The 15,401-nt window shown below is 41.4% G+C and overlaps 1 protein-coding gene across 1 annotated transcript; it reads right to left on the minus strand.

The window, feature by feature from the left end:
• Positions 1-2,239: 2,239 nt before the first annotated feature.
• Positions 2,240-12,677, minus strand: IL7 (interleukin 7). The gene is made up of 5 exons (XM_067292345.1): positions 12,584-12,677; positions 9,182-9,324; positions 5,747-5,833; positions 4,793-4,945; positions 2,240-3,292 (listed from the first exon to the last, which is right to left on the minus strand). Exons 1-5 carry the CDS (start codon positions 12,591-12,593, stop codon positions 3,140-3,142), a joined length of 546 nt encoding a protein of 181 aa, XP_067148446.1. The 5' UTR covers positions 12,594-12,677; the 3' UTR covers positions 2,240-3,139.
• Between the last annotated feature and the right edge of the window lie 2,724 nt (positions 12,678-15,401).

Genomic DNA, 15,401 nt, shown 5'->3' on the forward strand with positions numbered 1-15,401 from the left:
TTTTTTTTTTTTTTTTTAAACACTGAGTCGAGACCAGTTCCTCTTTTCTTTCCTCTTTTTAGGAGAAAGTTCCTCCTGGTGGCTCTTTTGTTTACTCCACCACACCCTCTTCGGAGGAAATCACGTACATTTTCCCATTGTTCTGGATGAAATTCATCTGCATGCCAAGGGACTGCAAAATCTTGTCACTACTGAGATACAGCCCCCCTGCTGGACTATTGCCATGCTGGCTTCCTCTTTATTCTAGTTCATCACGAATCATTCCAGTAGCTGCTGAATGAACCCTCTTGCTATCTGCAACCCACCTTTCCAAGCCAACATCTCTTTTGCTCAGCACAAAGCTGAAGAGGAGGAACTGGAAGGAAATGTAAAACCAGCCAGGAGACATTACTCCTGCATCTTTAACTAAAGAACAGCAGCTGTAATACACTTGCTTGATAGTGTAAAGTGAGATTTGGACCTTCTCTTCCAGTTGACCTGCCTAGATCTGACTACTTAAACACCAGAAGTTCTTCCTTCTCATTATAAACAGCAGAGCACCAAACTCCCTCTTACTGTTGGAAATTATTCAAAGTGCAACATTAACTTGCTCACGGGGGTTAATCATCGCTTCTTGCTTAATTCTTGCAGTCCCTTGCAACAACAGTGCTAAAATTCCTGTAACTAAATTAAATACCCTTCTTGTCCTCCCTTGCCACCTTCCTCTAAGTTTAATGCATTTCTAAACCCCAGGTTTGACCTACTCATGTTCCTTCTTTGTACTAGCCTAATTTAAAAAAATCTGTTCAACCCAGAGATGCTGCTTTTTTTTCACTCCTTAATCTGGATTTTGTGAAAGGGAAGTAGGAGTGGTACCCTGCAAGGTTCTCATTCCTTAGCCCATTTCCTGCAAAGCAGTTTATTTTTGTCACGTTCATAATTTCAGGAAGGCTATACAAGTTTCTCAAATGGAAGGGAAGAAAGGAAAGTGCAAGAGTCACTGTGCTTAGCAGTTAGCCTTTGCCCCTAAGTGGCAACTCAGGAATCTTGGCAGTAAGAATCAGGCAGGCAGAATATTTAAGAGAAGCAATAAGAAAACACACACTTCAATAATCTCTCAATTTAAATTTCTGCTCTGGATCTAAGCTTGGCTTTTCCTAGGGATAGGCCAGAAACTGCCTGATTTGCCTTAGATTTAAGTTGTGAGCTGCTGTGTAAGTCATCTAAATAGACTTTGTGATTTCAGTTTTATAGCAGCTAATATTGCACCTTTGTGTTTTTCTGTTAATCCCCACTGACCTTTCCTTGCCAGTAGTGGTCATTAGGAAATAGATCTTGCCTTTCAAGTGTTCCTAAATTTCCAAAAAACAACAGCTGTCCTTCAGCAACAGAGACAAATTTAGCCTGCAGCAACGTGGGACTTCTTTCAGTAGGAAGGATTTCTAGAGAAGCCAGTACAATAGTGATTGCAATCTCTTACCTGCAGTATGATACTAGGAAATCTGTTTCCTTTTACTTCCCCCTCCCCGTCACTGCTTGGAGTGAAAGCTGGAATGACCTCATACAGCAGGAGATAAAGAGAAAATGTGAAGGTCTCAATCACAGTTTTACAAAGATGCTACTCCTAGCCAAGAGGTCTAGCCCATGAATAGGTGGTGAGGGGGAGGGTATTCCAGGAAAGCATCACAGTGTGTTTGTCTTGCTTTTGACCTCTTTCCTCAGCATCGGCAGGAGGGCGCACTGGGTTACATGGATTTAGTATAGCAGATGTTATTCCAGTCAGAGGAGATCGATGCAGTTCTTTGAAGTGCATCCCATCATTACAAGCAGGTCTTTGTTCTGAATATCAATGTTTTCTGTCAGTAGTTCCACCAAAAACTTCTTTTAGCATAGATAAAACAATATATGTTTCCCTAACTCTGAACCATGAAACAACAGCTGCCTTAATTGAAGATTTCCAAAAACATTTAGCCCAAGGCAGGCACCTGATATGGAAATGTCAGCCTAAAGTGTTTGGCCAAGTTATAAGCAAATCACAAAATGGATCTTTTATAATTGGAAGTGCCAAGCAGCTGGAGGCTATATTACCAGCTCTGCTTTTAATAATTAGCTGTGCAAAAAGCTGAAAGGGGAGTATTGATGCCCCAAAATACAACAATCCAATTCCATAGAAGACAAATATTTTATTACCAAAGGAGTTATAATATCAAAGTAAGAAACTGCAAAAGAGTTACAAACATCTATAAAAATACCTCTATTTATCCAAAATTAAATATGAACACTTTATTAGTTAAATGCCAATATATTATCCTCTGAAAATATTCACAAACTTTAAGTAATGTCTAACATATTAAACATGTTATATAAAATAATTGTGTACAAGAAATCACAATCTGAAGGTAAGCAATTCTAGCTACTCCTTCAGCTAACTAGAGGATACCTAAATGCACAAAGCTAGTGCTGTTTCTGGTCCACTGAACAAACTTACATTCAGGCATCCCCTTTCCCTCCTTCCATAGGCCTCACTATCTTGCTTCTACTTCAGCGAGCAGAAGTGTGCTACATCTTTCAAAAGCCAGTACTCCTTCCTAAGTTTTTTTAAAAGTTAACCTTTTCCCTATTTTTTCAAACCTAAATCAGATTGCAAACCCATTAAATGCAACCCCGGCTATGCTTAAAACATTATTGCTTCAGCAGAACAGACTCAAGAGCTGTTGCTTATTTGGTAGATTGTTCATTTTGGTCCTTGATACGTTCTACATAGATATAAAGAAATCAGCTACTTTTTCATACTGTTTTCCTGGTCTGCAGTTTCTAAGATAATTTTTTTAATTGCAGTAGACACCTAAGTATGCTTTCATATTAAGGTACTGTAAAGTTACTCAAAAGATAAGAAAATTCAAAGTAGTTTCCAGAGCATGAAGTGGAACTCAGCCTTCTATACTCCTTTCATTCAAACAGTGGTTTTTATTTCCACTTCTTGGACTTCAGCAGCTTTTTTTAGCCGTTTGTATTTATTCTGTCTCCAGGAACAAGGTACAGTAGCTTTCCATCAGAATTCTGGCATAAAGTGTTTACATAAGTGAACAGAGTTACTTAAAGAATGCACATAAAATGCAAAGATACCAAGTAATGCCACTTTGAAAGAAAAGAGCAGGATTCACCTGGAAATTATTTTTGCAAATTTATTCCAGCAGGATCGAAGGCTAGATATATTTTCTTTCAGTTCACAGAATTCTTGGTTACATTTCTTTTTTGAGTGTTCACCTGTTTCTGTATCTTCTTTATTATGCGTATTTACCTCTGTGCAAACCTGAAAAAGAGTAGCTTATATTGTTAGTTGAGAAGTGCCTATTTTTTATATACATATATTGTGAAACAAATTAATTACCTTGCATCTCAATGAATAATGCAGGTATCTTATTCGGTAATTTAGCCAGAATGCTGGGCTGCTCACAATATCTGCAGTGACAATATGTAACCTGCACCAGTTCTCACTCTGGATACAGCATTGCTGATGTCCCTTCACACTAAACTGGGAGAATGCAGCTTTAACTCACAGGAAATAAGGACTTCTGAAACCCATGTGTGCAACTGAGAACATGTACATCCTGTATCAGTGGTTTAAAATTTACCTTCAATTATGTGAAGAACTGGAAAAATAAAGCCAATTAAGTTGTGAGCCGATCTTTAAACAACATAGGTATATGCGTGGTACCTTGAGATTTATGGAACAAAACAGTACTATGCCTAGAAGATGAGACTCTGGCTGAGCATTCAGGATTCTCCCAGAGACCAGGAGACCACGGTTCTTGTCCTGCTCCAATTGCTGTTTATGATTTTTACTGAATGATTTTAATATAATTGGTCCTTAAATAAATCCAGGCACCCACAGGAACAGGCAGGAGTTTCAAGGGTGACACTCTTTGACTTTCATGACTTAAATTTGCCTTTTATACTTAGGCAAAAGTTAAATTCCACTACAGCTGCCTAAGGAAAATATAGAACCAACATTGTTTTGAGGATATGCTCCTAGGTTATGCAAGTCATTTCAAGGAGAAAAAGAATAAATTAAATGCAACCTTTACTCAAACAATGTAAAGCCAACCATGAAGAATTACATGCTTTGGTGCCTATGGAAGGCTTTTCAATGTTGGTCAATATTTTTGAGTTCAGTACATAATTGTGAACCACAAAGTATTAAAAGAATACTTTCCCCTTGCTACGGTAGTCTGTAGATCACTGCACTAGAGCTGAGTGACATTCCAAAGAAATGACTCTGCAATGACTGAAAATTCAAATATTTTCATATCTAAGTATTGTTGCTGAGTTTGAGATATTCTGATTAAAATAAAGATCAAGGATAAGCCAAAGGGATTATAGAAAGGGTAGAAACTTCCACTAATTATTTGGTGAAACGAACCAATTTAAGCATATAGGGCATTTTATACATTAATCTAAGGTAGAACCCCAACATAGAGTTTCACACTATGACTTTATCCTCTAGAGAAGTTAAAGGCCTTCTTCACATAAGTGTGGGCTTTGTCTTTTACTGGAGATTTAATTGAGGTGTTTCAGCGCTGATCCAGGGCACACCTCTTGACTACAGAATTCCAGATCATTGGCTTAATTAGTCTTTGCACTAGGCTTAGTATCTATTGTAAGAGATATGCTAGACAGCAAAATTTGTCATGCATATAACATGTACAAGATAGATGTACCTTAGGCAGATATGATACTCCATCTGTGCTGAAGAGCTCTAAGGAATAAGTCATGTACTTCTAATAATCTGTAGACCATCATTGCCACTCACCTTTTCTTTTCTATTTCTTTCACATTTGCACTGTAGAACCTGTAACGTCCCACATGAGACTATTGCAGCTTTCCATCTAAAGTCTTTGCTGATTTTTTGCTTATTAAAGAATTTAAGCATGTTGCATGCCATACTCTGTAGTGATTCTATTTCCTGCAAAGAAAAATATGTCCTGAAAAGTCTGTGCATCATTAATTCTATGTAATGTTGGTTTGTCTTAAAATGTTCCATCAGTGACCATTAGTTTCTTTTGCTGTCATTGTGCCAATCTTTTCCAATAAATTACCTGAGCAACCTGATCTAATTGCCATCTATTTAAAATATTCAAAATACCAATTTGTAGTAGAAATAATAGTATCCTAAGGATATTGGGGAGAACTCATACCTTTTATGAAATCAGCTGATACAGTTAGGAAAACACTGAACCATTTTTGGAGTCAGTCCTTTTGTTAAGTCATGATAAAATCGGGAGCTACAGCTGACAATTGTACCTTCTGTCATTTAAGATCTACCTCAAACTATTACTTTTAAAGATTTCAAACCTGAAGTGAAAAGCTTAGCCAATATGAATTTCTGTAGAAAAATGAAAATCGATGCTGGGAAAAGTTTGTATTTATTTTCATGGGCAAAACAAAGAAGATATGTTTTCGGTACTATTTTGGATTAAAATATTAAAGAATCTTTACAGTAGAAAAAAGATTCATTGGATATGGAATTAATTAATATTGCAAATGAATTAATATTTAATTGAAAAAATCACAATTTACTGGACAGACTGTTTGATTCCAGATGCAGAAAAGAGTAAAAAGGACAATCCTGAACACCATGATTTGACTATTACAATGCAACATTAATCATTATCATAATCTGTTATTAAGGGATTGGACTGTAAAAAAAAAAAACCACACTTGGGCTCATATTCTCTAACTTAAATTCTGAGAAATTAAATTTTACCTGAGTATCATTGCAGAAGAACACTTTGGCATTTTCATGTTTTTTATTCTTGCAGCACCTATCACGATACTCTGCAGACATATTTACCTGTAATAGATAATATATATTTAATCAAGTGAGTACTTTTAATCAAGTGAGCCTGATTTCTCACTAACAGCTGGTGATCTGAACACTAAATTGTTCTTTAGGATCTCCTCAGCCATAGCAAGTGTACAATTCTGAGCTTTCCTTGGCAAGCAGGCACAAAAAAGCCTGATCCAACTACAATTTGTATAGGTATTCATTTTAAACCTTTACATCCCATTGAACTACTTGGTCTTTCACCATTCAAAAAAATACAGTAATGTTTAAATCTTACGTGGGCTGTTTGTTCTCCTCAATAAATACATGCCCCAGGCATCTGAAGAGATCTGAGCATTCACTTTGCACAGGCATTAACAGAAGATGTATCTCTAGATATCCTAAGTCATAACACTTTCTCCCTTTGCTTGACTGTTATCTTTTATGAATGGTTTATTCTCTGTTTTTCCTTCTTCTACTTTCATGCTTGTCATTCAGATGACAACTGAACCCAACTCAATAAAAATCCTTCCCTTTCTTCTTCAGCCCGCATCCACATAACCTATTACTATCAGAAGGGCTAAAACACCCCCAGAGAACTTGTGTCAATATTATATTAGCTTTCCTCACATAAGCACGTATGTGATTACATCAGTCAGTGTCATTCTTAGGTTTTTTTCTGCATGATTTTGTTTAACTTTGTCCGTATTTTAGAAGCTCACCCAAGCTGGATAGAACTTTTTAAAACAAGAATTGTTTTCAGAATCAGCAAAAGTTTTGGGAGGCAAATGTCCAATGACAAAAAAAATTGAGAAGATAATACACATCTATGCTTGTATCACAAAAGACTGAAATTTTAGCTGCAGCAAGATTTAAAAAGTATCCTAAAACTTAGTTTAGGTATTGGTGGCTTCACTTTCTAACCACCCATTCTCACTGACTTCAGAGATCACTGCCTCCAAACATCAGGTTGACTATTAAGGACTGAAAGTTATTGACTTTGGCTATGTGATTGCAGGAAAGTTTCTAGTGGACAAATGCTATCACCCAAACAGCATCATCAATAATATTTGTTGGTAAACTAATGACAAAACTATGCACTGACTCTACATAGAGGATAAATTAATGTGTCTTAAGCTGGATAAAATACAGACAGAAAAATGAAGACTTGTACATTAGTTGCTTGTGCATGCCTATTCTAGGAAATAAGAACTTCAGAGACCAATACATTCCTATTACCTTTCACAAACATTAATTCTCAAGCTTTTTTTTTTTTAATTAAACAGCTAATAGTTTTAATTCTCATACAGTCTCCTAAAGAACTCTATCAGCAATAATATTTATTACAATAAAAAGATATGGACTTTTAAAATGAATCTGGAAGAAGGGAAGACTGCATTACTCCATCAAAATCCTTCAGCGCACCCTGGGCATGGAGTGCATCACACTGCAGCAGTGCCTCAGGATGCACCGCCATCTACAGCGGTGATATATACACACACACACACACACACACACACACACGTGTGTGTGTGTGATATATATGAGATATATATATGATATATATGGTATATATGATATATATGATATATATATGGGATATATACGGGAACTGTCCCCAGGCTTCCCTGACCTCCCAGCTCCAGCAGGTCTGTGATTTGCCTCATGGCTCTTTCCCAGAGGAATACTGTAGGATGTAGTTCCCAGAGGCAAGTTTAGTTAATCCTGTCATATTCCTTTGCCTTTTAGGTCAACTATTTCATAAATGCCTACCAAAAGAGTTTATTTTTTTAATCAGGGAAACACTTGTCTTTGTTGGGAATAGGATGACAAACTAAAGGGGCCATTTATCTGTTTTAATATGGCCATGATTATTTTCCCTGCCTTTGTGTCTTGTTCAGGATAATGACATTTTTCCCCCTAGGTAAGCAGCCTTTCCTTCTTCGTGATCTCAACAAACAAGACATGAACAGAATGTTTTTGAAGATTAAATGATCATTTCCTGACCCTAAAGATATTTGTTTCCACAGGAGGGCTGATGTATATATTGGCAGAGAAAGGTTAGAAACCACTGGCATAAAACTCTGAAGGACAGTGGTGGATCAAAAGTGTGAAGAAATACAAAAGCTCATTCACCCCTAGTGACTTCATTTTTGGAAAAGCATCATATGTCACTTGTATTTCATGCAAGTAGATTTTGATTTAAGACTGCAACAGAATGGTGAATTCTAGTTTACTGACACACCGTCAGAGAAATTCCATTTTCACACAAATGCCTCTGGTAATCCAACCTCGTAAAATATTATTCTGCCATGAAAGTATTCCTGACAGATGAATTTAATTATTAATAATTCTTGATAAAGAGCCAAAAGGTAGATTTGGGGCAGGGATCATTAAATTATGATGATAGTTTTTGCAAAGCTATATTATTTCACTGATAAAGCCAAAATGGAGGAGAGGCTACTAGTTGCAATTGAGTAAGTTAAGTTTTTCTCTGCTGCCATCTAGAAAACTTGACTCTTGATTAAATAAAATACACTAATACGTAAAACACAGAGAAACTGTTTTATTGTTATATAGATGAGATTCATGCCAATTTATGCAAGCACTAATTTATTGGTTAATGTTAAGAAAGATGCCTTTATAATTCTAAGTGATTATGAGGAGAGGTTTATGAAAATTTAGGACTATTAAATAATACCACTTTCTGCTCATTGGTTAATGAAACAAAAATCTTAAATGCTCGGAAAATGAAAGATTTCAGTCACTCTCCATAAGAAACATTTCAGTACCCAGAAATCTCCAAATTAATCTAAAATTTCAAATGCAGATTTTCATCTTTAAAATGGTCAGCTGAATGGGATCACTGTCTGGAATAAAAGGTAGAAATCAGTTTAAAAATTAGTGGTTTGAATTTTGCGCCTCTGTTCACTTGTATTCAACAGACAACATAAAACTTATCAAGACTCCGTTAGCAGAGCAAATTATAGGTTTTGTAATGCTTTCTTCTTTTGATTGGAAAAATCCACAAGGGCTTGGGGTAACTTAAATGAAATTACTTCAGAAGTGAGTACTTCTTAATGTAATATATTGTACAATGTAGGCCAAAATGGTACATCTGTCTAACTATTTGCTGCATAGGCACAAACACCTATATCACATTATTTCTATGTGCAAGTAAGTGATACGCACAAACAGATTTCAGAGTAACATTAGAAAATGGATTGTTGTACACCCAAATAAAGACACCACCCAGTATCATGCATAATTTTAAAACTGACTTTTATCATAGGTTAACATTAGAGTTATTTTTAATTATTTGCTTTCATTTAAGATAATTAACATTTTAGCAGGACCAAGAACTATATTACCTACCAGCTCATTGATGTCGGGGCTTAGTATATTCTCATACTTCACACGGATTTCAGTTGTTCTATTTCCCATTGCACAACTAGATGAATTCACTGGTGGCAGAACAAGGAACAGTGGCAGAACCCAAAAGATAGATCTAAAAAAGGCTGGTTTACAACAAGAACAGTTAAGTACATTTTAAATGCCATAGAGTGTATGCTCTATTAACAAACATACATACACTGTAATCTGCTAAAATAGTTTAAAGGGGATCTTTGTACAATTCTACCAAATGACTTGTACCTTAAGGGAAAGAATTCACTCCAGATTATGACACCATATGGGTGCTAGGTGTCTAAACTCCCTCATGCTCCCTAGGTGTCTAAACTCCCTCATGCTACAAGCTGGGCTGAAGACCTCTCCAGGCTTTACTGAAAGCGTTGACTAGGTCTCTCCATTGACCATAACAGGACCATAAGCACCTAGCACATACGTAGATGAATAAATTCAAGTGTCTTAATGTGGAGCTAAATCCCACTGTAATTCTGCTTACATTAAATTCTGCAAATGCCTGTGAACATGCCTCTATGTCAAAATGTGTTGAAACACATTTTCAGGCTGCCCAAATGTTCAGATCCCTGCTAGTGAGTGTAACCTGAGATGAAGCAGCAATATAACCTTCTTTGCAAGTATTTTTGCAATCTTTGGGAGCAAGTCTTACTGCTCCCCTGCTTTGCTTCTCCCCTCACAGGACCATCCTGCTTTGCTCAGACCTCTGTTCTTCTGTCCTTGGATGACATCTGGGAAACCAGGAGCTCTGTGAGGAAGGGCAAAGAGAGAAAGGACCAAGATACCATAAGAGCCTGAAAGAACTGATAGGGTAACTGAAGGATGCAGGTGACTGGCCTGATACTGGGAATGAGGGAAACTGAGGGAAACAGGATGATACAGGGATTACAAAGCTAATAATTGGAGATGGGCCTACAGCTATGAGACTGGAGTAGAATGATACTGAAAAAGAAGATAACAGAAACAGGGCTAGAAATTTAGGTTGGTGGGTGAGCAAAGATTGCAGCAGATTACTGGGATAATACGAGAAACACCGATCCCACCTCTCTCGGATACTCTGTACCCTCACAGCTGCCCTTTACTCTCTTCTACATTGAGCAGTAAGAAGAGTAGCCCCAGTGTAGCGCAACTGGGAGACACCACAGCTCACAGGAAAAGCAGAAGGGATGTCCTGATCCTACTGCTAGTGTCCTTCCTCTCCAGCAAGGAGAGGAGCTGATCCACTGAGCACAGCCAGTTTGACACTTAGAGATGCTCTTGGGCCTCACTGGTGAATCCCAGCTTCAGTGGGAAATCTTGAACTGTAGAATACTAGAGACGAAAGTACAGTACCTATCCCTAAATCCACTCTTAAAAAAGTTGCATATTCTGGTTGCATATCTTCAAAAAAGAAAACAGTGAACTTGTCCATGATCTGAACTGAGCCACCTAACCTCTGTGATGCAATAACCACAGTCACGCTGTGCGCTGGTCTGGCTTTCATTGAAACCCTATCCCTCACAGTCCATCCCAGCTGACTCCTACTGAATGCTGCCTCTTCAAAGAAGAACGTATACCATTTTTCCTGACTACCAAATTCCTTTTTCCTTATAGATTATTTGTGAATATAAACCCCTGTCCTAGAATCAAGACTGAAAGTTTTCCCCTGTATAGGCTGAATTCCAAAATCCAGTTTGTAGGACTGGGATTTAATACTAAAAAAGGAAAAAAAATAGTTTACAGAAAATGCAATAACTTAACAACTCCTTCCAGTATAGCATTACACCTCTTGATTCCAGTACAAAAAAGGAACTGTAATATTTGTTTCCAAATAACTTAAATTGGATATGTTACCTCTAAAATGTACTTCAAAAGACACAAATATCAATCCTCTAAATTTAAATCAATGTAACAGATTTCATCACTTTTAAAACTCTGTTTGTCCAGCCACATGTGGAGATAACAGATGAAAACTGCACAGGAAAAAGTCAAGTCACTTCTATTTCTTTATTTTTAGTTTCTCTGTAATGCACAGATTGAGATTTTTTTTAAATAAAGAAATTGCAGAATAAGGGCAAATAATTCTAAAAGAGATGTTGCACAGTCAGCAGGGCCCTCCACCCATGGCAGAATCACTACAAAGAAACCTGTTTAGATACATCTAAAGTAGTCCTCTGGAACCCCGTAGAGTGGTATCATAAAAAATGCCAAGAGCTTTGGACAACTGAGAAGTGAAAGAATTTTTCTTAAAGTTAAGCAGCTTCAAAAGAAGCAGAACTGATTGCGCTCCACATGTCTAGTGCTTCTGATGGAAGGAAGCTTGTATTACTGGGAATGCTGCGCCCTTTCAGTAAAATTCCCCAAAACTCCTAAGTCGTATCTGGAAAGCCCCAACAAGTTGTCTGACAAAAAGCCAGGAACAGTAAGCATTCCAGTATTTCCAAATCTAAAAAAGCCCCTCTTAAAAAAAAAAAAGTGACTTTTTTGCACACAGTCTGGAAGTGGCACTCCTGGCGTGCCCGCGCCTGTGCCGGCGAAGGACCGCAAGCTGTTGCCAGATGGACCCTGCCGGCTCCGGCTGCAGCAACGTACCTGGGAGATCATTTGCCCCCCTGCAGGGACCCGCATCTCCGAAGGCGACACGCTCTGCCCCTGTGCCCCGGGCGCGCCCGGCGCCGCTCGCAGCCCATGCAAGCCTGGACGGGGTTTTCCTCCTTTTGTTTTTTAAAGGTTTTTTTTTCTCCCCCTCCTTCCCTGACTCCGCACACGGATGCGGAGAGGCGCGCCGGGGCTCCGCGGGGTCGCTCCTGCTGGCACCGCGGCGAGGAGAGAGGCGCCGGCAGCGGCCGGCAGCGAGAGGCGCCCCCGACCTGCGCGCACCTGCTCCGGGCGCGCCCGCGGGGCGGACCGCGGCCGCGGAGCGGCGGGCGGCAGGTGCCGCGGAGCGGCGCGGAGCTCTGCCTCCCCCGGCTCCCCCGCCCCGCTCCCTCCGCCACTCCCGGCCCCGTTTTCCCGGCAGCGGCCGGGATGGGAACTGGGCGCTTTTAGTTTCATTCTAGGGGGAAAGACAAAAAAAAAGCAAAACTGGGAATTTCCCCGGCCGTCGCTGCGGGGATAAAAGGGCACCGGCAAGCGCCGCGCCACTGCTGGAGCCGGGGCGACGCGGCCGGGAGCGCGGAGCGAGCGGAGCCGGTGAGGACCCAGCGTGGAGGGGGGCGCGGGGCGGCGCAGCGCAGCGCAGCGCGGGGCGGTGCGGTGCGGTGCGGTGCAGCGCGGGCGGCGAAGCCCAGCCCGGGCGCAGGTGGAGCGGGGCACCCTGCGCGGCGCTGCCCGCCGCCGCCCGCGGCGCAGCGCGGTGCGGTGCGGCGCGCTCCTTACCATGGAACATGGTCCGCGGGGGAGGTTGCAGGGAGCTGCGCCGGCGGCTCCGCGGTCATGGTGGCGGCGCGGTCTCGCCCATGGTGCCTGGAGCATGCGGAGCGCCGCGCAGGGGGCGAGGGAGCCGCGGAGGCCGGGCCGGGCGGCGGAGCCGCGCTGTGCTCAGCGGCTGCCCGCCGGCCGCATGCCGGGGGGGGGCGCGGCGCTGTCAGACCCGAATCTGGCTCTGCAGGGCTTTGCTTTTCCCATGGGGCTTCCGCCGGCGGGAGGTACTTTCACTTTCTGCTCCGCCGCAGCCGCGGTGCTCCCCGCCGCGGCGCCGGGCTGCGCGGCCTCAGCGCGCCGGGGCGGGCGCGGGCGGCTGGGCGGCCGCCAGCGGAGGGCACATGCCTCGGCCGCCGCCGGGAGGTCGGCGAGCGCCCCGCGCCCGCGGAGAGCGCCCGGCGGCGGCGGCGGGCGGGCGGCGGCGGCGGGCGGGCGGCGGCGGGCGCCGTCGGGGCTCCGCGCGGGCGGCCCGGAGCGGCTGTGGCGGGGCCGTGCCGCGCCGGCGGGGGTTACATAGGGCCCCGGCTACACGCCCAGTGCCGTGCGCGGCCGGGGAGGGAAGGATGGACCTTGGCAGTGCGCGTGGAAAGAGCCGCTCATCCGCAGGGAGGAAATCCTTAAAACACACACACACACACACACACACACACACACACACACACACACTCTCACTCTGCTCTGGAGTCTCTCCTTTGGAAGAAAAAAGAGGCTCGGTCTCCGAGGTACTCCCCAGTTTCCTGTCGCCAGCTCAGTTGTCCTTACATGGGTCGTTTTCCTCCATGGGAGGCGGAACTGCGAGGACGGCTTTATCCCAGAGCGTGGGATACCCGGGCTGCCTGGCAGCAGGTCAAAAGTGCTGGGTGGATGAAGACTGTCGTCGGACCCTTTTTTTCTTTTTTTTTCTTTTACAACTATCCCATCTTAAAAAAGCTGGAAGGATTAAGAAACTACGGTGTATGCCTCAGGCAGGTGTTGTAGTGTAATGTGAAGAAGCTCAAGTTTTAAAAGACACAGCTTTAGCTAGATTTTGTTTCTAGTGAGTTTTTTTTTTCTAGTTAGATTTTTTCTACTTAAATTTAGAATGCAAAAATTGGTGCCTCACTGCATGTGAAAAGACTTAGAACAATAAATAAACAAATAAATAGGGTATGAAATATCTTCATAGCATCCGCTTCCCATCTCCTTTTCCCCCCCAAATCCCATACTTTTTCAGTTTTGAGATCTACATCAGTTTTACTACTCTTCATCAGCACAGAAAGCTGCTTCTTTCCATACCATCCCCTTCTGACAAGGGTGCTTTTCTAAGCGGGGGTAGGGAGGCAGTACTGGGGCGTGAGTCTCAAGTAGCGAGTACATGGACTTGGCTAGGTTGTGGACCGTTCAGGATGGCATCCTTTCATTCTTTCCTCTTCATTCATGTACAAACGCCTCCAAAGTGCTTAACCCTTTTTACTTTCTGGGAACTCGCCCCTGGACTGCAGTCTGCTTTGGCTTGCGCATACTTTCCTCATTAGTTTTTCTTTGGAAAAAGCGATAGTCAACTCTTGCGTAAAAGTATTCTAACAAGATTCAAGAGAGAGGATATTTTCCACCCGTTCAGCTTCAAGCGAATTGGGTTTAGTGATAAAAAAACTAAAGATCACTAAAGTCCTGTTTGAGCAAGGGACACTGGTCAATCTCAACAGATCTCCATTCAAAGGGCAAGCAGTCCTTGTCTTGCTGGTTCCCTTAATGTGTGTGTCAGTCTACGTTTGATAAGTAGCTCAGATATTGAATGTGGACAAGGATTTTGCCTCACTAATAGCAAGATCTAGTTCTTCAATGCTTCTTGTCATTCTTTTTCATTTGTTAAGTCTTCTCTCCCTCCTCCTGCAAATATTGTCTGAAAACACCCCTCCATGCACATTTGAAGCTGCTGGTGTGCTCAGGTCACAGTGAATGCTGAGGAATCTGCTTTCTTTGGGGGAATAGTACTTGTAGGTGTAACGCATGCAAATTTATGACTAGCTATTTTTGTGATCTGGCACTTTCAACACTAAGGATTTGAAAAATCTGCACTATTAAGCTCCAACCTTTCAAAAAGGTATCCAGAAGATCAACTTTCCTTCTATGCAAGTAGATTCTAATTTCTTATGGTAATACTATTGTGCTCACAAAATGAAGTATTTTATGCAGATACTGGTAAATTGTCAGTGTGTAAAATTTACAGGCACACTTCTTTAGCTGGTTATGATAACTTTTTGACTAAAATGCCAGAAAGACTCATAATTATTTCAATTTTAAGAAAATCTCCATGTAAATCATGGAAGCAGATGGCTTAGGAGCTTGAAGTAGTAACGGGCAATTGATCATGACTCTGAAAGATGATGCCTGAGTGTAACAGGAGTTTTGCTCTCATCTTTGGTAGTGGCAAAGTCCTGTCCTGCTGTTTGTTAAGAAAATGAAGAGCTTGGGTGTTGAAACCGTTTCATGTATATGGAAACATGTATATGAAACTTTTCCTTTAGTCAAAATGACAAACAGATGGTGTGATCTGTACTTTGTCCCTATTCATATATTTAGATCCAAATCAATCCACAACAACTCTATTAGGTGATCTAACCCTGGATTGTGGCACACGCTTATTATATAGTCTTATGATATAGATGTTATTTGATGAATTTATGTGTGGCGAATGATAAATACTCAAGCTTTGACTGTAGCTTTTATGTACTTTTTTATATTTTGAATCATCATATACATTTTGTTTCAGGATATATAATGATAATATATA

Source organism: Apteryx mantelli, chromosome 2 (assembly GCF_036417845.1).
Source record: "Apteryx mantelli isolate bAptMan1 chromosome 2, bAptMan1.hap1, whole genome shotgun sequence".
NCBI classification, from domain to species: Eukaryota; Metazoa; Chordata; class Aves; order Apterygiformes; family Apterygidae; genus Apteryx; species Apteryx mantelli.

What these genes read in the sequence shown, in the direction of transcription:
- IL7 (XM_067292345.1), bottom strand. An exon ending in GCCCCGACATCAATGAGCTG is followed by an intron (nt 5,834 to 9,181) that starts GTAGGTAATATA and finishes TATCTATTACAG; the next exon opens with GTAAATATGTCTGCAGAGTA. An exon ending in AAAGAAATAGAAAAGAAAAG is followed by an intron (nt 3,293 to 4,792) that starts GTGAGTGGCAAT and finishes ACTCTTTTTCAG; the next exon opens with GTTTGCACAGAGGTAAATAC.